Source organism: Helicoverpa armigera, chromosome 28, assembly GCF_030705265.1.
Source record: "Helicoverpa armigera isolate CAAS_96S chromosome 28, ASM3070526v1, whole genome shotgun sequence".
In the NCBI taxonomy this organism is placed as follows: Eukaryota; Metazoa; Arthropoda; class Insecta; order Lepidoptera; family Noctuidae; genus Helicoverpa; species Helicoverpa armigera.
In genome coordinates, this window is record NC_087147.1 from 6,847,149 (window position 1) to 6,870,037 (window position 22,889).

Sequence of the window (22,889 nt, forward strand, 5' to 3'; positions counted from 1 at the left end):
CCCTTTCAAACAATGAAATCGTCATAAAATTGTGCGATAACTACACCTAACTACGGCTCTCGTCAAATAGCTTTGCCGCTCAGTTAAAAAGTTGGAAGTAACGAATCGCCATTAAGTTTGGCAGGTCTACAGGAATCCTGCACATAAAACACCCGAAGAAATAAATAAGTCTTCATTTGCCGTCTTCAGAAACCCTAAAAACCGAAGATTTTTTTTATTCCGGCTACAACGTATTTTCTACCACTGATTTTCAAGTGAAGTCATTTTACTTTTCCTAATTTATTTTCAGATTATGGTAAGTACCTATACAAAAGTGCAATTTAGTAATATTATAATATAAAATTATTAAATCTATTCTTTATTTTAACGAATCGGATCATTCGATGCAAAACTTCTATCACCGTCGCCATCTTGTCTATGCGTCTTCAAATTTAAAAAAACAACTAATGTAAACAAACATGGCGAGTTCGATCAGAATTCCCGGTAATTACGATTGGATTTTAAAAAGGTATATTTCTAACGGGATGCTAAATATGAAAGGTTTGAATGCGTAAAAATAATTTAAATTTATTTAGTTATTTTATTTAGTACTCACAAATGTGGTTTGATTGGAAAGAAAATAAATATGAGCGTAAATAATTAGGAAAGTGTATGACTGATTCGCAGACCCCAATTGGGGTCTAAACCGAGCTTACGGTGACATTGATGTTCAGACCCCGATTGGGGTCCGCTACGGATTTGACGGTTAAAGTTTCTATATGTAAAACTCTTTTACAAGAAAAGCGGGCACCTATACCCTAAATCTAGGTTTTGAGGATCTCTCAATGCACTTATGATTCCCGAGTACTTGTAGTAAGTAGCAGAATCAAATTCGAAGTACGACTCAAAGACGTTCAGTGGCCGGTGTAGTTTGTGACTCAGAAAATGAAAGTGCACGACTGTATTTTTATCTTGAATACGGGTAAAATACTTAAATAAGTCCAGTTGGCGAAAACATAAATGTTATATAATTTAAGTTTCACTAACTGGACACATTCGTGGTGAGTCTAGTGTGGCGAGTTAACGAATAACCGCACTTTCTAGTGATCTAGCGATAAGGGAAGGTAAAATAAATTAAACAAGGTACAGTACATTTATTAATAATGATTTTATCTTTGAATATCAATTACACTTTTTTGTTTTATTGTTATTTTATAAACTTTACATATTCATTTCGTATTTTATATACCATATAATATATATAAAGTTTCATTACTAATTATTTTAGCATTACATTATCTAATACAAGAGGGATAAGAAAACATAAATAACGCTTTTTGTAAATTAAATAAAAACGCCTGTTTTTGTTAAACAATAAGTTTTTCGTTGTTTTTACACCAGTACACAACACTTAAGTTTATAACTAAAACTCATGAGGAATAACATTTCAAAGTCACTCGTTTTTTTTTCAATAAAAAGGAACTCTTGTCTTCTCTTTCAACATTTCATCCGTAACTATACTTACTTCACAACCACATTACATATTTTTTTTATTAAAAAAAGGTTTAAAAAGATCCATTACTAGTTCAAAAGTAAATTCTAAATTGAGCAAAGTTAAAAGTGACAGTAAAACGTTATTCGTCAACAAATATCTTTGTGTCTTACATTTTAAAGTCGTTTTATTGCGACTACGATTGACTTTTTCGTAATTCTGAATTGTTATTTAAATTATTAACAGGGTTTTATATACTAATGCTAAAATGACAAATGAAAATATGCTAAAATATAGCTTAATTCAAACCTCTTTTTACAAAACGTGGTTAAGCGTCAGTTTTCCGGAAAAAACACGTTTTGTAAAAAGCGGGAAAACGTCGATCACATTTCGAGTTTTTTTCGTAATACAATTAATTATACATCGCAGAAAAATACAAAACGAAAAAACAACATCTGTATCTGTACATCCTTTTTACAATATTAAATATAATTAAAACTATTTTATAAATATATTTATTACACTGGTATAGTTGAAATTATGTCGAGTTCTACCTGAAATCATGTTTTCTATAAAAAATCTGAACATCTAATGTGAATAATTAGCATAGCTTTAATTCAGATATTTATAGCTTGGCTTAGTACACACGTAGGACATACCTACAATTTGACTGCAATGTGACAAATGGGGCAAAAATGTCACAACAGATAGATAACACAATAGAACTAAACTAAGCTATAAATTATCGAGCTCTATACAAATTCGTTTCCACACAAAACAATTCAAGAAATTGGCACAAGAGAAACATTTAAGTAGATATTTTCGAAAATGTCGAAGGAAAACTTTTATGGTTTATTTTTTAACGGAAAAAGAAAGAAAAATTACCATGATACCCTGTAATTTCATGCCTAAAACGTAACTAAATGCACATTGACTAGGCAGTAACTGAAAAAAATGGCACTACTATGAGTGAACAAAACGTGTTTCTTAAACTATCTTACAATAATTAAAGCATTCATGTGAACCTTCACATTTTTAATTTCATATATATATATAGATATATATAATAAATCTATTTTTTTATATCCTCTAAGTGTATATTTATATATTATGGCAAGTCTAACAACACTAAATGAAATCTCCTGAATATCTTATCCAACATCACATAAAGTTTATACAAACAAAATACAGTATTTTTTATTTGTTGTTACGATACATCTACGTGAAACTTTATAGGTATATTTCGTATTTTTAATTTAAAGGGCGGATGTACACAGATACCTACATTTTTATATTATTTACAAACATTTTAAGCGACTACGTTGTCTAATTATTCTAGGAATGAGAAAGGGGCCTTTCGTATCTTTTTCTTCATAAATAAAGTCACGTTTGTCAAGTAAAAGAAAAACAGTATGACAGTGAATTTTGTTTTTATTTGTTTGTTAAAAATCTACGAAAGGTCCTGAAAGTTTAACAAAAGAGACAGATCCGTATAATTCGTTTCCGTGGCCTTAATTTAGGTTTTAGATATAATTAATAGAAGCAATATAATTTCGCCTGTGCGTTTGTTTTTCAAAATATGTTTAGGGTTAACACATTTGTTCAGAACACATTCACTCTCAATTATTGAAGCAAATCGTCTGGTGTAAATATGTTTAACCCTAGAAAGATAATCTGCGTAAAATTTACGCATGCATTTTTTTTAAATTGCTATTTCTTTCTAACTAGCGCGAATTCATAGCTGTGCGTTTATGACATTTCATTTGTCGCTGGGAGTAACCGTATGGTGTACGTGTCAATAAGGTAAGTGCCACCAATTTTGAAATATAACGACCGCGTGAGTCAAAATTACGCATGATTATCTTTATCGTGATTTAGACGCCCCTACTTTGCAGAGATATTTGCGAGATAGTATCTCTAATATATTACCAAATGAAGTGCCTGAAACACCCGAAGACAATGATTGTGAGCCAGTAGCGAAAAAACGAATTTATTGTTGCTATTTCCCTTCTAAAAAAATTGAAAAGCAAATGCGTCCTGCAAAAAATGTATGAGAAAGTGATATGTCGTGAGCATAACGTTGATATGTGCCAAAGCTGTTTGTAACTTACTTTTATATAAATTTATGTTCCTATATTATAAGATAAGCTAATTGTTGATATTTTCCTAAAAATCAGACTGATTATTAGAATAATAAATTAGTTATCACTTGAAAGAGTAAGTGTTATATAATTTTATTGATTTATAGAAGACGTTTAGATTTTTGTTGCTTTTTTTAATATAAATAAATAAGTAAAAAAAATATCTGCAGTTTTAATTATTAGAATATATGTGTAAATATAATAAAATATAATTTATTGAAAAAAACTAATAAACCTAGAGCTACAGCTAATTGAATTACATGCGTCAATTTTACGCATGATTATCTTTTCCGTAGTACAAAATATGATTATCTTTCTAGGGTTAAAACTCTGTATAAAATTGGGTCTAATTCACAAACATTTGTTCCAACGTTTGAGACCAAATGTGTTTCTGAATAAGTCATATTTAAAGTTGGCGGAAATAATTCGATATACAAATTGTATAAAAAATAAATATGCTACGAAGCCCAGTTTATTTACAATTTAAAATTACACAACTGATTTTTTCGATAAAAATATCTAAGTAGAAAAACTAACTGACTTTTTATTCCATCTAGGTAATATTTTTATTTTTCGCAAAACATTGAGCTAATTGAGCAACAATAAACTATGACTATAAGCAACGAGGAAGCCTTCTTGTAACTGAACGTCTATCAGTAACCGAACTAAAAACATTTTGTACACGTTACGATAAAAATACAAAAATTTCAAAATAAATATTTTATTCAATATGTCCATCACAAAGTGTTATTATTATTAAAAATATTTACAACTAGTAATATGTAACATTTCACTGCGTGTCTGGGTGGCACAGTTCAACACAACCACTATCACTGGACGATCTAGCAACTAATTTCGGAGTCGCCGACAAATTCGCCGTTACCCTGTTTGTTGACGATGTTTCTGTCGTCGAACTTGTTGCTGGGGTGACTGTTGGACGAGGAGGACGCGTTGTCGCTGTCGGCGTACGGCACGTCCGTCATCGGCCCGTTGAGCAGGCTCGCCGCCGAGTTCGACTGCTTCAACTTCCCCTTCTCCTCTTTCGGCTCAACCTCTTTTGGCAAATCGTCTATCACCGCCTTCTTCGGGTCTATCTGTATAGTCTTTGATTCCGACAGTTTGTTCGGAGTGACAACGTTAATATATGGCGGTAAAATGTTCATGGTTGTCAAGTTGACAGATCCGCTATTTTTTTTCAGCGCGTTCAGGTTTTGCTCTAGTTGGGCTGCGTCTAAGCACAGAGGTTTTGGTTTGGGAATGTATTTCGGCGGTTCTTTGTTGGCCCATGCGTTGATACGGGGAGGGTCGGGTGACGCAATGGGTGCAGTTTTTCGTTCGGGCATTAACGCGTTCTTGTGATTAGTTTTGTCTATTACATTTGCTTCTATAGCTTTCGTTAGAGCGTTTTCTGGTGGTTTGGGAGAGGTTGGGGTTATGCTTATTAGTTTTTCGACCTGTAACCGAAATAGATATGTATTTGAAGCTGTAACTGATGTTAAAAGAAATATAGAGTTATTTTTTATATAGCAGACTCCACTGGTTTCACCAGTTGCATCTAAAATGACTGCAATGTCTCTAATTCACGATATATCAAACTTGAAACTTCTAAATCTTAACAGTCAAGGTCAAGAATTTCTGAAAGATTTCAACATTAAACGAAGGTATACTAACGGCAGGTCCATTATCGATGCTCTGGCGCGGCGTGACGATGCGAGGCTGCTCCGTGAAGGAAGTCTCCCAGATGACCGGCTTCTCATCCTCCGGTGTTATCTCGTCCAGTGACGGACCTTCTACTGAACTTAGCAGTCTGTCGAGTGAAAAGAATGGAGGTTAGTACAGGTTTAGCTGTCAGAATGAATGGTTTACCTAGAAAACTGGCTTGAAATGACAATAATGAGAATGGATATAGATAACTAAGAAAGGAAGATAATGTCAAGACCTTTGTTTCTCCGCAAAGGGATAGCAAACGAATGAATCATCTTGAGGAACTGTAAAGTAGAGTACTGCAATAAGGTTATAATCTGGTACCTAAAATCAATTACTTAATTATAGTAAATAAAAGACAACGTACCTATCTGTAGAGTTAGACGGCAGAAACTTTGTTGTGGTCCTTGTCTCGGCGACGGAGGTAGCGGAGGCATCTCGTTTTGTTGCGTTTGCGCCGCTCCGGGACGCCATTGGAATGTTGCCATATTCTTGTGATGCTAACATAAAAACTCATTAAACCAACCTGAACTTAAAACCTCCTTATTTATAAACTTAAAATACACGATGCTTTTAAAATTGGGGATTGTCATTCGAGATTTAAATGAAAATAAAGGTTTCGCAGACCAAGGTAAGGTAACATTCAGGTGACAGGTTCATCACGGGTTTCGTTCCTGAATTGCGAATAAAAAGTTACCTGTACCACCTTAGTTGACTTTTCGATAGTTTCAGAAGTCGCTATAAAGGTAGAAAAGACAAATACCTTTCAGAAGAGGTGGATATTGTGAATCCTCCGTTTCTGGTTGTTCCTGCGCCACCGTTTGCGATTTGCTATGAGGGACCAGCGGTTCCGTTGGGCTACAACAATGTGGTCGCGTTGATATAGACTGCACGAGGGTTTAGGTTGAACATTGAAGGTGCAATGAAGCTATGTAAAATTGTGATTGAATGCTCAGTTGCTTCGATTGAGTATAACAGCCTGATCAGATTAATGATAAGCTTAAATTGTGCCCTTAATTACTAAGTTCTGTTAGTCATCATTTCTCAGATATACAGAGTCAAATTGATTGTAAGCAAGCTTGAAATTGACACTAGCCATCGAAGCAACTGGCAGAACATAAAAAATAATCATTTAAAACACCAAAAATCCTGCTCGCATTTGTTTAAAGGTAGCGTATTATTTGATTGTTTTATAAGATCGCTGTTTAATTAGATATATCTGCTGGTAAGGAAAGTTCAGCGTCTAACACATGCTCTCACTGCTCAGTCTTGCTACTGCAGTGTGATATTTTGTTACTGCTTGCTTTATGTCAACATTTTCTCAAAAAAGTATACATTCTACTATTGCAAATTCAAGAAATATACTTGCACCTATTTGCTTTCTACAACTTGTTAAATACTTTTGTTATGTTATACTACCTATTTAATAATAGTTTTTGAAAAAATGTTGACACGCAGTAATCTGAGAGTTGTAAAGTATGTTACTATACAACATCGAACTGTGAAAGGAGGTGCCACATATAAGTTAGATTTTAGAAGTAGCTCGTAATTAGTACTTGAGGATACTGGCAGGTTTATAAAGCTTTTCCCACTGAAAGCTTTCGCTGCGGGTGCGACGACAAACATACATCTCACATGCCCAAACATTCAGAATTATAGCAATATAATATTTTGTAGGAATTGAACCCACAAAAGCGTAGCAGCTGCTGCAATCATGCACTGGTTTACGACATAATTCATCAATTTAATTGTAAAAGAATACATTCACCATTCCTGACTCTGCTTGAACGTTTCATCAGATACACATAGCATTAAAATTTCATTATGTTCCAGGTTTACGACAGGCCATATAATACAAATATGTGTAAAAAAATGCCACTAGCACGACATTTATAAAATAAATAATCAAAACCCGAAAAATTACCATCTTAATATCACTTATTGACATTTATAAAAAATTCTATACATGGACGATTTACTTAGTGGATAGAGATCTGATTCGATCATCATATCATTTTTATGGGTAGCGTTTTTGAGAAAGTTTGTATCTGGTTTCCTGCCAGCACCCTCAGATATAAAAAGGCGTTACCTAGTGTTGGTCGGCGGGTTGTCCTGCGGCGACATCGGCACGAGGTAGTCGCACGCCGTTGGTCGCTGCCAACATGCCACGCTCAGTACACGCACACGACCACAGGGAGATTCGTTTGTTACAAGCTATCCGGTATCTTTTGGCTTTTTAAACTTTGGAAAATACCTCAGAATAACGATTTTTGGCGACTATAGCCTTGCTACAAGTTAGCCTGATATGAGCTATTCTTTAATATCATAACAATAAATGATAGCTTTCGTGGTTGGCAGCTTAACATCTTTCAAAGTGTTCACATCATTCCTTTGTTTTATCATAGATGTGTTTATTTGAATTTTCTTTAAAATATGCATATTAAATTATGCAACGTTTTTTGGATTTTTTAAGGTTTGAGGTACGCTATTTTATCATGAATTATATTTTTTGAGCTTTACATATTTTTTTGTCTTTATTGACGACAATTAGCGATGGATTATATATTTTTTTACCAAAAAATAGCGGAATAGTTTTTCTTTATATCAATTGTAATTTGCATTAATATAATCTCCCTGTGTTTCTCTTTTAATTCTACGCGTGCATACCACTGTGTTTTGTAAAAACTTCAGAAAAAAACAATTTAAACTTTATAAAACAGAACTTAAGTACCATTTTACAAAACCCAGAGGCAGGGACAAAGGTAATAAAAGAAAATAGATATACAGGTAATAGATTTCCGCTATAGCTACTAGGCAAGTAAACACCCAAGTCTCTGAAATAACCGTTTGAGAGATTCTTTGAAATGCAACGATGGTGAAGAAGAAGAAATTAAATAATGAACTGATCAGTTATGAAGAACATGCGATTATAATATGATATCTGATGAACTCTTTCACATTCCAATGAATCTCTGACTAACTACAAGGGTTCTAGTTTTCTACGCGAGTTTCATTCAGGGAGAGGGGGGGTAGTTTAAGAAAATAAAAATAAAAATGGAGGTTTTCATGCGAACTCGTAAGCACGGGCTCTGATAGGATCGCTAACACCGAATTATAAAACAAAATTATAATTATTATGTTTGATTAATAAATAAAAATCCATTTACTTGCTTCTAGTAGCCAGAGCGAAAACATTTGGAAAAAAGAGAAAATTTTGTTACGCATTAGTATTCATTTTTATTAGTTACTTTTTTATTTTTTGTTTTAAGGTGGGCTATACACTCGTGTGGAAGGGACCTTTTAAAATAACTTGATTATCTTATTAAAATTTCGAAATTTTATTAAGAGGCGTTGTTCCGCTTGTCAGTAACAAAATGTAACCAATTATTGTCCTGAAATACATACACAGTTTAAGTTTAAATATTCAATATAATTAAAACTAAAAAATCTAAAAGGGGGCCAAATCTAAAAGTGTTCCTACATGGTGTTCATAAAACTACAAAACTCAATTGAACTAATCAAAATTTAACACATCATGTATACCTATTCAAAAAATAATAAAAACGATCACATCACTGTCTAACATTGAGATACTACCACAGATTATAAACTTGTGTTTTTTTTTTCATTTTTTATTATTTTTCATTTTTTTCTTAATTTTTTTCGGAACAACGCCTCTGTCATTTAATAAAAATATTATCATTTATGTATAAAATACTTGTTTAACTAACCTGCGGCCCATTGGCGTTGGTTGGCATCTCTGTGTGCGGCGGTAATAGAGACCGCACTATTGGCAGCGGAGCGCTTACTATCGCGGGGTCCTGGACAAAATGGCGGTTTTTGTGATGATGATAGAGAAAATTTGAAAAATCTAATGAATTGTTTCAATATGGGCAGGAATTCTATTTACAATGCCATCCCTGTTTTTATTCGACTTTCAATAAGCATTATTCTTTAACTTACATAGGTAAATAGTTTTTCACTTACGCAACATCTTTAAAAGAAAATATAGAAAATTCTTTGCTATTATAACAATTGTAAAAAAGAGAGTCTGAAATTACTACATATGTATTGGACCTATTTGACAAAAGCATTGCAACTTCTATGTACTTTTTTCCCCTATGTCTGTTTGTTTTGTGTTGTGTCAATAAATGTTTTTTTCTTTCAATGATTTAAACACAGATTTATGAAAAACTTCATTCTTTTCGGATCCTGAAATAATAAAATTTTCGCGAATATTTTGAATATGTTAGTATCTATACCTGCACAAACCGCTGCATCCTCTCGTACATGTGCGCGAAGGAGGGTCTCTCGCCGGGCGTCGGGTTCCAGCACTCGCACATCAGCCGGTAGATCTCTTGTGGACACCCTGTATAGTGAGAGTTATTGAGGATCAGCATTATTATAATAGTGGTAAGCTATGAAAATGTGACGCCCAAAAAACTATTCAAGATATTTAGAAAAATATATGTTACAAAAAGCCAAGTACATATACAATGTCTGCTTGTGTACCAGCTAGATATAGTTTAAGTAATAATGCAACCTAGATAGAGCCTGAGAAAGGACTTATGCCTTTTATCTAGCTGCTGGAAGTAGGTAGGGCCGAATGGAACAGCATATTTAACATAATAAGCCCCGGTTTCACTAATTACCGATAAAGTGACAGTTAGACATCCGATAGTTAATTATATCTACTAGAAAAAGGCTGCTTATAATTTCTGCCAGATATAGCTATCAAAGACCCGTGAAACCAAAAGTTATAGTTTCTCATCTTATTAGCCTGACAGGCTAACAGAAACTGTCATCAGTAACCGGTGAAACTGGCCATGAAAGTTGGATGGATTGCCTGAAAGATGTCATGAATAGGAAGGGAGTGAGTGACAGTATGACGAGTGACAGGGAAAAATGGGAGCGGAAGACATATTGCGTCGACCCCAATTAAATTTGGAAACAGGCAGGAGGAAGAGAGATGAAACTGGCCACAAACCTTCACAGGCTACTCACCATAAGGTTTCTCCAACCTCCCTCCTCCGGAGACCATCTCCATGACCTCTCTGTTGGCGCAGCCGGTGTACGGCATCACGCCTAAAGAGAACACCTCCCAAAGCAGCACACCGAATGACCTGGGAAGAAGGGTTATACTTTAGGACCTCATGAAATGTAGCAAAAATTTTTCGAAAAAGTTAGTGATTTTTTGCATCACCGATGTTCAATAGGACTCCCTTTGTCATCAATTTTGGAAATTACAAATATGTCGTCACTAAGTCACCTACTTTAACTAGATCTGTAATCAGAAAAGTAAAATTGGTGTTACCTACACCAATAAGTTATATACCTGTCTATCTATCAAGACACCGTGAACTTATTTTACATAAGAAGGATAGCATATACAATGTACCATATGTGCACATAAAGTAAAAATAAATAAATCGTTATGTATTCTTATTTGTTTTTCGGTACGTTCGTATTTAAAATACTTAATGCTGTAGAATCGTCCATTAGAAGAGTCATTTTGATACAGGAAAAATTACGTTTTAAAAAGTGTTAATTGTTTGTGACATAAAAGATTTTGATTGATCGCCGATAAAATAGCAAAAAACAACTAATGGCGTATTCAACGCCATATCAATAAAACAACTAAAATACCTAGATAAAGGCCAACAAACTCACCACACATCAGTTTTGATAGTAAAGACGCCATCAATATAAGCTTCTGGTGGCATCCACTTGATGGGCAGCATGGCCTTCCCGCCCTTCTTGTAGTAGTCAGACCGGTAGATGTCCCGGGCCATCCCGAAGTCCGCGATCTTCACCACGCGTCCCGGACCCCGGGATGTTAGCAGGCAGTTCCGGGCAGCTATGTCCCTGGGTATCAAGAAAAAGTGGGTATGTATTTAATTTGATGGATGTAGCTTATGAAAAGTATGTGAAAAAAATATAGAAACTTTTAGGTCACACTCGCTTGTGAAACTCATACTAAGTAAAGAAAAGGCAGCCCTAGAATTTGTCGTTTTGTCGTGTTTGGCTGAACGGATTTTAATGAAACTTGGCAATAATATAGCTTGTATTTCAGCATAACATATAAGCAGAGTGCAGGATATAGTTCCCTTATGAAGCGGGTGAAACCATTGACGGAAGCTATGTAGTTGAAAATAAATACGTGCTGTCCTTATTTATAACACTGAAACAATACACATACAACTTGAAACCACATCATACAATTTTATCATCCCTTACCTGTGTATAAACCTCTTGCTCTCCAAATACCGGCATCCCTTGCAGACATCGATGGAGCAAAGCAGCAGGTCCTTCATAGTGAGGGCGCTGGCTCGCTCGGGCTTCGGTCTGCTCTCGCGGAGGAAGTTCTTCAAGTCCCCACCAGCTAACAGCTCCAGGACTATAAACCTGGGAGAATTTTGTATCGTAAGATGTCTGGATATGGGATTCAGTTTTCGGCAAATAGAGATTCGTGTTTTGGGTTTGGTGTTTAGTGACTTTTATGATGGTGGGAAAATGGGTTTTATGTAAATGTGAACTAAGTTAAAGAAAATGTTAAGTTATTGTTGTACAAAGCAGTTTAAAAAGGCGTATTGCTTTATTAGTAACAATAAGACTTAACGATTACTATGTCATCTATGTAAGCTGCAACTGTTATGCTTAGAAATTGATAGTTCTTAAATACGAGTACTCGTAGTATTAATTTTATGTTGTGATTCGCATATTTTTTTATAACTCTGCTCTCTATTGCTGTTACTCTTACATATTTATATATTTGAGCTTTCATGTGGTTAATAATCAAAAATTCCATCTGTCTATACTATTTCAAATTCCTTACCTTGGATGCCTATCAAAGCATACTCCAATGAGATGCACAATATTAGGATGGCTAAACTTGGCCATGATAGCTGCCTCCATAAGGAAGTCAGACTCTGCCTGTCCTGTAGACAGCTCTGGTAACGTCTTGACGGCGACTGGCATTTCCACCGTGTCTCCCGTGCGGTGACGGTACAGACCCTGGTAGACTTCTCCGAACGCACCCTGGCCTAGAGCCCTGGGAAAATAATGATGAGATTTAGTAGGCTGTTTTGTATGAATGTACTAATTGACTATCGACCGAATACTGGAACGCCATTTTATTTTTAGAACTGATCTAACATATTCTGTGTCTGTCTCATTGACGCTTTCTGCGACGGATATATTCTTTTCAGCAGAACTTAAAGTTAAGAAACGTAAAGTATATCGAGGTATGTTAACTATGCTATTGGAGAGACTGAATATATAAGTATGCTATCAAAATAATAGTGTTGATGGACCATGAGATTATGCAATAGTGCGATCGATCATGGTTAGTTAGAAGACAAAAAGTATACTAGTCTTACGAAGTGATATTCGTTTGCCCAAGTAACTGAGTTGAAGAAGTCAGATAGATGTCGATCTATTCAGCTGCAGCTTTTTAGACTGGAAACCGCTCCCGGCATATATAGAATAAAAGATATAAGATTTAAATAAATTTTACTTACTTAACCAACTTCAAACTCTCTCTAGACACCTGCGGCAGTCCTCTCACATCGATCCCCTGAGGCAATATGCTCTCACTTCCATAATGAGGGTTGAAAGCCATGGTGAGGTTATCATTCCCTCCCGGAGCACTCCTCAGCCGTTGGAGCTGGACATCCTGTTCTAGAAGACGCTTCTGTTGCTGTTCAGCTTCCTTCTTCCTTTGGTATGTGTTGTCTGAAGGTTTGAAGACTGTGTTAATGGTGTTGATTGGGTTCTTATAAGGATTAGAATTGATATTTAAGTTATTTTGGTTTACTTATTTATTTTAGGTTAGCTGGGCCATAAAAATACAGTACGAAAATCAATGGTTCAGAATTTTCTGGTCCTAATAATTTTAATATTACAGTAAGAACGGAGACGTCATTAAATTGTAATGAAAACAAAATTATTTATAAAGCTTGAAGATTTCAGTGGTTTTGAAGGATTGTCTCAAGCAAATGATAAAAATAAACGCTGATACATAATTTATGCCAAAAAAGTAACAAATACAAAAATATATACAAAGACATACATAATGACAACAACAAGATATACTCACACAGATACAAACAGACGCACAGCACAGCCAGTGCACATACGAACACCGCGACTGACAGCACGATGATGACCACCCAAGGAGTACGAGGCCACGCGTCTTCCACTGGAAAATTAAACGATAAGAAATTGGTATCCTGCAACCTGAATAAATGAAGGTCTTGGGAATCCCTGATTTATCGGCTGTGATCAGCATAGTTATGGAAATCAGTAAGTCAGTCAGTATAGTTTCAGGTTTAAATTGTGACATGGCGTAGTCTTGTGTAGTCACTTCAGGAGTGCGCATGAAGAGCTAAAATATTTTTTTTCTGGAGAAGAACTCTCATACTACAGTCTTCAAGGCCGTGAAGATGTTGCAGAAGAAGCTTGAATACAATGTTATTAATACACTTTCATTTACTCTGTCTTACTCGTACAATGATAGTAGTACGAATGAAGCTATGAATCCAACCTAGATCTCGAAGACGAAAATCTTCTCATGTCATGAAACACAGAAAAAAAGAAAAGTTAAACTTACATATACACTTGGTAGGATCATGAGCGTCAGTAGTCCACGTGGCGGGACAGTAGCACTTCACCTCGCTGCGGTACTCGTTCAGAGCCACGCAACGGTAGTCGCAGTCACAATCCTAGAAGAAAGAGAATGGTTTGATAAAGAGGAATTTATGAATCAGTTTATGTATTTAGCTTTTAAAATTAGTGGAAACGACTTAGGTTTTTCTATGCCCATTTAGCACATGGATTATATTAAGGGCCAAATCCTAATACATATACCCCCTTACTTATAAAAAAGCAACGTTTATAAGTAAGAATTTTCTTAAACAGCCCTTAAGTATTCCTTTTATTTAATTCACGTTTATAAGTAAGGCTGTTAATCTATCTATTCTAAATGGGCTCATTAAAAACATAATGGAATGCTTAGGAAGATATAAGACAGTGGGATGATTCTTGAGAAAACGGTGCAAAATGTTGTGCTTTTGTTCCTATGTATAAATCTGTTCTTCAAACCTGATAGACCGATGCTTTGCAATTTGGGAAGTTTGTTGTGCCACTTCTTGTTCTCATCAAAAACACATGTGAAGGGGAGGCGTTTTGAGGGCTGTCTTGACGTTCGACAATGTATCAGCCTTATTTAAATAAACGTGTTTGAGTTAGACTCACGTGTATAGCAGGGAATATGAGCAGCTCCCCGGGCCCGGTGCGCGGCGCGACGCCGACGTCGCTGTAGTGGCGCTCGGCGCGCGGCGCGATGTACGACCAGCCGCCGCCGCCGTGCGCGCCGCCGCCTTCGTTCGTGTTGCCGCCTGAACCATAACCAATGTGTAAGCTTCTTAAAGCCAAGGAAATGGCTTGAAGTTAAAAGATTTGACCATTTAAATGGACAGACTTAGTCGCAAGACAAATAAGGGCTATCGACCTTTCTGATGAATAAATACGTGACCGCAAGACTAGCAATGGTACCATTAGTGTCAAATCAAATACAAATTGAAATCAAGATGCAGTAACAAAGGAAAACCTTAATGTTTAGGTTTTAATGAAGTTTAGTAACAAAAACATTCCTGCAAAAGACTATATAAAAGGTAACTAAAAAACTGATAACTTTGATACGGAAGTATAAATCAAATCCAGATGACATGACTAAAAACACTAGCTCTGCAACTAGTCCTTAAAAAAATGAGTTTCTCTTTATTCACCTTTATAAAAGCAAAACCACAAAACTACTTACCAAGCCAACCCCTCCCCCACCACCCCTCAAACATCCACCCCCTCCACCGCCGAACCCTCCATGAGCTTCACCATCACACGCAGCTCCTCCCGCCCCACCTTCATGCAAGGCAGCCCCTCGGACCAGTTCGAAGCCAGGAGTCATGGGACCTGAACGAGCTAGCCACCCTCCGCCAGCACCTGGGTGGAAATAAAGGCATATTGGAGCAAGAAAATAAAAGACACAGGAGAAGTAAGCTGATATAAAATTTATGTGTAGGTACTTAAATTATCTTCAATGAAAATCTTATAAACATAGATATCTTCTATCTTATAAGCGTTACATATATGGCGAAATTATGATACATATTTATGGCATATTGGGCTGACAAAGTGTAGTCTCACTATAACACATGTCATCGACACGAAAGAAGAAGAAGAAAAATGATACATACATTGCGCCACGGTGTTGCTACCAGGTATTTTGCAGTTTTTAAAGATTGCAACTGTTCCAATTATACCCGTAAAATATATTTTGAAGTTACTCCATGTATATTTACACTCCTTTCATTTCCTATTAGGAAATTCCTAAACACATAGCACAACCACAACATCATCGATATAAACATAAACTCTTACCGTCTTACCACAAAAACTTTTAAACGTCAGTTTGTCACTTGTCTAAAAAATGACAAATTATAACGTTGAAATAAGGTCTATTTTGCAGCCACACGTTTTTTAGACAAGCGTTTGACACATGTTTAAGTTTTTGTGGTAAGACCATTAAAATTAACATCTCTTACCTGAAGTCTTTCCAGGCTGTCCATACATATACCCTGACTCCGGGGTCGCGTTAGTCAGAGGTCTGGCATGCTGGGACCCGTCATCTCGGAAACTGCCGACAGACAACCCTCCCCCTCCTCCCGCTACCAGTAGGGGGAAGGCTTGGCCGTCTTTGTCCAACTGGGCGAAGAAATAAAGTGTTATGGGAATTTGCTAGAAACCTTTTGGAAGATCGAGTATTGTAAAATGATTTATCTCATAATTAATTTGTGGGTTCGATAATAACAATGTAAACTACAATTACATAGGGTGTATTGAGAAAAAATATACAAAAGGCGAAGGAGTTGCCAAATATAATGTTCTTCACTGTCGGAATTTATGGCCCCAAAAACGATATCTTAAACAAACTTGTTCTGAATATTTTTTCAGATATTTACTCAACCTTCTTTCTCCTGCCCTGTTCTCAAGTTTACTTGGGGTCGGCGCAATATGTCATTTTCTTCCATTTTCCCCTGTCACTCGTCATACTGACACTCCATCAATCTTTTCATAGGTCTTCCTCTTCCTCTCCATCCATCTACATTCATACTTAGCACACATTTTGTTGCATGCGTATCATCCCTCCTCATTACATGCCCTTTTATTTAATCAACCATTTTTCCAAAATCACACATAAGATGTCGTGTCTTTCATATTTGCGTCATCATCACCAGGTACATAGTGTTCAAATTCAGATTATTTTATGTAGACATATACTATTTATATTTCTTAGATTATTTTACAATTTTATTGTAATGTAGACTTACCAAGAACACATAAGTAGCACCGCCGCCCCCTCCTCCGCCGTCCGTCACATTAGTGTTCCTGACTTCATGCGTCTTGCTGGTGAACTCCATGCGTGTCTCGTTGGCTTGCCGACGCGAGCATTCGTGCTGACCTTCTTGGGCTGAGAGGGTCTGTGGGGATGAGAGAAGATAGAGAGATTGCACTCAATACTTAAAAAAGGAGGCTTAAATTTGAAGATTATTTTCAGGAAGGTCTGCATAATGTAAGCTCCGATCTTAGGACGTTCAACTCATTGAAGGATGACAGCCCGATAATAATAGCTAACACGTCAGTAAGTCATCTAGAACTAGATGCTTGTTACGTAGAAACGTAACAATTTATTACAATATCAGCCGCCCAGAAATTGTTGAACTGTAGTCTGGTATTTGTAGTTTATCAGTAAAAGTATATTTTCAGTCCTTTCTTGTTCTACTTAGATGGTTGCTTGCTTGAAGCTTTCTCTTCCTGTTTCTCTCTGTTATTATGTCCTAATTACCTATCATACTACCATTCCCTGTAACACTATATTTTCCAAGTTTATCACCAACAGTTTCTCTTACCTTCTTACAAGCATTGAGTCCTTGCTGGCCAATCAGTATGTAGACGCGTTCACTCTTGTGTAATTCGACCAGCGCTCGCACCGCGGCTGCGTGCGATACTCCCGCCCAAGCTGATCCCAGGCCTCCGCTAGCTCCTGTCGCTATTAACCTGATGTGGAAAACAGTATTTAGTGAGTTTGTGGATAGGACATCATGAAAGAATATAAGTTCGTAACTGAGTTAATCTCATCTATTTTCGTTCCTAAACTCTTTTAAAGCTAGGATTTTGTCCCCGAGTGGGAAACTCTGACTGTCATCGCTGTCGATGCGGACGAATAGGATGGCAAGCTTGCCATTACACAAGAATGGGTTTACACATGCCATTACACATTTATGCGTCTCAGTGAAGACGCATAAATGTCAGTAATTCCAAATACAGGACTTACAGGCACCTCCCACACTTGTATGCCCTGGTACGGCGGGTTCTGTATAACGCTCACAAACACCAGCGTTCTCTCTCAGGGAACACTCTAAAAGGAACTTAATGACAAAGGCACTTACGTATACAATCCCTCAGCAGGCACCTCCCACAGCTGTATGCCCTGATAAGGCGGGTTCTGTATAACGCTGACGGACACCGGTGTGTTGTTATACGCGACATCACACATCGTCTGGTTCGGACCGAAGCGACCGGTAGCTCCGCATGTTGAGAAGCGGTAGACTAAGGGATAAAATATGAGGGTAAGTTAAAAATCAAGTTACAAGGGAGACGAAATAACAAAATATAAATAGAACTGGATGGAAATGTACCCCTTAATTAAGATTTTATATCACTTTCAAACCACTTGATTTTGAGCTGGTAGGCGGATTAAAGAGTTCTGTAGTTATAATAACCAGCAAATTGTTGCCTAATAAGATAGTGACTGTTATTACTTCAGGTACCACCGAAGACAACTACAAATTTACATGCAGCAGCTCATGAGATGGTGCCATCCTTATCACACTTTGAAAGCCTATATAAAACTAATAAAGAAAATTTATCGTCTGTCTCGCTCGCACCTCCTCCCGGGCGCGCGCGCCGCCATGTTGGTCATTACGTGATTTTGTGTTGTCCGAGTCACACCGTTATTATTTAAGTTATTTATCTTTCCTTTTCGTGGAGACTATGGGTAAAAGGAAACGTTCGAGATCGCGATCTAGAAGTGATATACATAGGAAAATGAAAAAATTGGAACGAAAACTGGAGAAATATAAAAAATGTGCACCAAGATCATCATCGTCGGAAACATCGGATAATCCAGGTAACAATTCATTCATATGAGTACCTATAATCATTTTAAACGTTCTTAGATACTTGTAAGTCGAAACCATTGGTGCTTAATAATGTAACAAACAGTATTAACTAGAATTTAGATCTTTTTTTAACAATTTCTTTTTGTTAACTACCCTCATGCCTAAAATAAATAATATGTTAATATTATTATAGAAATATGGTAATAACGTATTTCGTACATGCAATATTTGTGTTGCCTATCATGTTAAAGAGTATTTATAAGACTAATATTAGGTAAATTAGATACCGTTTGGATCCAATTTCGTTTACTGTTGCGTCAAGACGATACCTACAAATCTGTAAAAGCACTTTATGCTCAATTGCTCACGTATATCGTATCAACACGTCTATCGTGCCAAGATATTTATTATCTCCACGTCCATAGTTTTGAGATGTTTATATTTTCACGTCTACCGTATTAAGACATTATTACCTCCACGTTTATCGTGTAGAGACGTTATCACCTCCACGTTTATCGTGTCGAGACATTATTACCTCCACGTTTATCGTGTCGAGACGTTATCACCTCCACGTTTATCGTGTCGAGACGTTATCACCTCCACGTTTATCGTGTCGAGACGTTATCACCTCCACGTTTATCGCGTCGAGACGTTATTACCTCCACGTTTATCGTGTCGAGACGTTATTACCTCCACGTTTATCGTGTCGAGACGTTATTACCTCCACGTTTATCGTGTCGAGACGTTATTACCTCCACGTTTATCGTGTCGAGACGTTATTACCTCCACGTTTATTGTATCGAGACATTTTTTACCTCCACGTTTATCGTGCAGAGTGTAAATTTGTATTGAACAAGTACTTATGTACTCTTGCAGAAAGAGAATGGTCAGCGGATGAATTCGAAAACACAGATATTTTCACAAATCCAGATGACGTTTTCACACTGGATGATGAGGAACCTCTGCCTGGCCCATCTAGATTGAGCGCCCCACCATTGCCTTCGTCAATGCCGCAAGCGACCACTACAACAAAAGATACTCTTACCATCAACAATGAAGAACTTATTAATGAAGGTCAGCCGGTGGACGAACCCTCTTGTTTGGATCCTGAAATCCTGCAGATTTTAGGTGAGGATCCTTCTAATCTCAAGGAGTATGGCGAACATCTTCATAAAGACTTAGCATCAAGATGGTCTCATATAGTAACGAATGGACTAAACAAAGAAATCAAACAGGAACTTTTAAAAAAGTACCTTACACCGGAAAATTGTAAAAACCTAAAAGCACCTAAACTTAACCTGGAAGTCAAAGCTGCACTAAACGACTTTAACATAAAGAAGGATTCCTACAATCAGATGAAGCAAAATCAATTGTCAAGTGCACTTACCGCCATAGGATCAGCCTTGAATATGATACTTTCATCAAAAGATTCATCAAACCAGCAATTACAACAATTAATACAACCTCTTAGTGATGCCGCTCGTTTAATCTGCGACTGTCATTACAAAGAATCTGTGTCAAGAAGATTCGATATCACTAAGATATTAAACAAAGAAACCAAAGATATGGTAAAAAACAGTAAAATTGATGAATACTTGTTTGGATCAGATCTAGCCGATCAGTTGAAGTCTCACAAAGCTATTGCCAAGTCGGGGTTGGAGATGAAAGCAGTGAGCACCGCACGCGTGGCATTTAGACAAACTCCGACAACCCAAACACAACGAGGAGCTTTAAACGCGAGGGGGACGACGCGGGCAACTGCCGGCGGGACGCGTCGAAATCCCATACCCCGGAGGCCGGCGCCGGCGCCCACGCGAGATCGGCAGTACACGCAGAACACATCCAACTCCGCAACGACGCCGCAGAACTACAGCTCGCGCGCACGGACGACGACGCGGAGGCGCCACTAAATAACCAGGTACCTATAGCAGGAAGACTACAATACTTTATCGATGAATGGTCTAATATAACTGATGACCCCGTGATTCTATCATGGGTTAGAGGTTACACAATACCTTTTAAAAGCGAACCATTTCAAGGGCCGACTCAAAACATAAATCTACAATCAGATGCAATATTGGCTCAATGTGTTAATGAACTTCAAAAATCTAACTTCATATCGCCGTGTAATCCATGTAAAGAACAAATCATTTCACCAATATTTACAGTACCTAAACCTAATAATAAACACAGATTTATTCTTAATCTAAAACATTTGAACAAATTCATTCAATTAGACCATTTCAAAATGGAGGACTATAGAACTGTATTAAAATTATTAGATAAAGATTATTATATGGCAAGCTTAGATTTGAAAGACGCTTATTTTCTTATTTCCGTCGACAAGGAAAGTAGGAAAAAATTACGTTTCCAGTGGAAAAATATTTTCTATGAATTTAATGTTTTACCTTTTGGCCTCTGTACAGCCCCATTTGTGTTTACGAAACTTCTGAAACCTATTCTTCAGTACTTACGTAGTTCTGGTTTTCTTTCGGTTGCATATCTCGATGATATCTTGTGCATTGGGAAATCATACGAAGAATGCCTATTGAATATTAATACCACAACAAATCTTTTTGAATCATTAGGTTTTGTGATTAATACAACCAAAAGCAACTTAGTACCTAGTAATATTTGCCAATATTTGGGTTTTGTGTTTAACTCAATAGATATGACAATTTCATTGCCAAATGAAAAGAGACAACGTATACTAGACCGAATCAATGCGTGTTTAAGAGTAAAAAAATGTACTATACGTTATTTCGCTGAATTTATTGGACTTTTGACTTCCGCATGCCCCGCAGTTCGTTATGGCTGGCTTTATACAAATCTATTTGAACGAGAGAAACTTTTGGCATTAGATAACACAGATAATTATAATAAAAAGATATTACTACCTTCCAGCATTCACAGTGACCTCAATTGGTGGCAAAGAAACATAATGTCATCTTGTTCACCAATTACTACTAACAATTTTCACATTGAAATATTCAGTGACGCTTCTGAAACAGGCTGGGGAGTAGCATGCGCAAATCAAAGTTCTCATGGTAATTGGACACTATCTGATATGTCATGTCATATAAATGCGTTAGAGTTGAAAGCTGCCTTTTACGGCCTACGAATATTTGCATCCAATTTAAGTAACTGTGATATCTTACTTAGAATCGACAACACTACTGCCATATGTTACATTAACCGAATGGGTGGTGTGCAACACCCACACTTGAACCAATTGGCACGTGAGATATGGCAGTGGTGTGAAGAAAGAAATATTTATATATTTGCATCCTACATAAAATCAGAAGATAATATAGTGGCTGATAGGGAATCAAGGAAATTAAAAATTGATACGGAATGGGAATTGTCTAATAACATATTTTCAAAAATTATTAATACATTTGGACTGCCTGAATTTGACCTATTCGCAAGCTCACAAAATTTCAAATGTCATAGATTCGCCTCATGGAAACTTGACCCGCTTTCAGAAGTCGTAGATGCTTTCACTTTCGAATGGAAAAATATTTACTTTTATGCCTTTCCCCCATTTAGCATTATTACAAAAGTTTTGCAAAAAATTAAGACCGATAAAGCAGAAGGCATATTAATAGTTCCTAACTGGCCATCACAGCCATGGTACCCACTTTGGTTGAGTTTGGTAGTGTCACAAAAGCTATACTTCGGACCTAATAAACATTTACTGTATTCACCTTTCAGACAGTGCCACCCTCTGCACGCAGACCTTATCCTGGTGGCAGCGAAATTATCAGGACGGCGCTAGCCAACAGCGGTATGCCTTCCTCTTCCCTAAATATTTTTATGGCGTCATTCGCTCAAAATACTCTTAAACAGTATGATTCGTATTTGAGATCATGGTGGTCATTTTGTAATAATCACAATTATGACATTTACAGGGCCAATGTGGTTCAAGTGATTGAATTTTTAACCTCAAAATTTGAAGATGGTTGTGGTTATAGTACATTAAATTCAATAAGATCATCTCTAGCCATAATATTGAATAAACAAACTGTGGGTGACAGCCATATTAACAGATTTCTTAAGGGAGCCTATAAATTGAGGCCATCTGTCCCCAAATACGATGTAACGTGGGATACCAATATTGTACTTAATTACTTGGCTCAATTTTTTCCTCATCTTGATTTATCTTTGAAAGATTTAACTCTCAAAACAGTCACCTTATTATCGATTGCCTCTGCACAAAGAATGCAGACATTAAGTCTTATTAAACTGCAAAATATTTCAACTCAAAATGATGAGATCATGATTAGAGTTCCAGATTTTATAAAAACCTCCAGACCTGGAGCCTGTCAACCATTA

The 22,889-nt window shown here is 36.6% G+C and overlaps 2 protein-coding genes across 2 annotated transcripts in view; one reads left to right on the forward strand and one right to left on the reverse strand.

Moving 5' to 3' along the window:
- Positions 1-4,317: 4,317 nt before the first annotated feature.
- LOC110383585 (tyrosine-protein kinase receptor) overlaps positions 4,318-22,889 on the reverse strand; it is a 32,388-nt gene continuing 13,816 nt past the window's right edge. Inside the window, exons 10-29 of the mRNA XM_064042270.1 lie at positions 17,823-17,982; positions 17,283-17,430; positions 16,704-16,853; positions 15,918-16,077; positions 15,169-15,315; positions 14,572-14,714; positions 13,928-14,039; positions 13,415-13,516; positions 12,837-13,050; positions 12,152-12,367; positions 11,554-11,721; positions 10,987-11,181; positions 10,321-10,439; positions 9,579-9,685; positions 9,048-9,137; positions 7,406-7,470; positions 6,080-6,174; positions 5,684-5,816; positions 5,284-5,419; positions 4,318-5,066 (exon numbers count right to left, since the gene is read on the reverse strand). Coding sequence (XP_063898340.1) covers positions 4,455-5,066; positions 5,284-5,419; positions 5,684-5,816; positions 6,080-6,174; positions 7,406-7,470; positions 9,048-9,137; positions 9,579-9,685; positions 10,321-10,439; positions 10,987-11,181; positions 11,554-11,721; positions 12,152-12,367; positions 12,837-13,050; positions 13,415-13,516; positions 13,928-14,039; positions 14,572-14,714; positions 15,169-15,315; positions 15,918-16,077; positions 16,704-16,853; positions 17,283-17,430; positions 17,823-17,982 — 3,272 coding nt within the window. The 3' untranslated portion in view covers positions 4,318-4,454. The remainder of the gene's footprint in view (positions 5,067-5,283; positions 5,420-5,683; positions 5,817-6,079; positions 6,175-7,405; positions 7,471-9,047; positions 9,138-9,578; positions 9,686-10,320; positions 10,440-10,986; positions 11,182-11,553; positions 11,722-12,151; positions 12,368-12,836; positions 13,051-13,414; positions 13,517-13,927; positions 14,040-14,571; positions 14,715-15,168; positions 15,316-15,917; positions 16,078-16,703; positions 16,854-17,282; positions 17,431-17,822; positions 17,983-22,889) is intronic.
- LOC135119023 (uncharacterized) lies at positions 18,301-22,237 on the forward strand. The gene is made up of 2 exons (XM_064042290.1): positions 18,301-18,562; positions 19,431-22,237. Exons 1-2 carry the CDS (start codon positions 18,427-18,429, stop codon positions 20,462-20,464), a joined length of 1,170 nt encoding a protein of 389 aa, XP_063898360.1. The 5' UTR covers positions 18,301-18,426; the 3' UTR covers positions 20,465-22,237.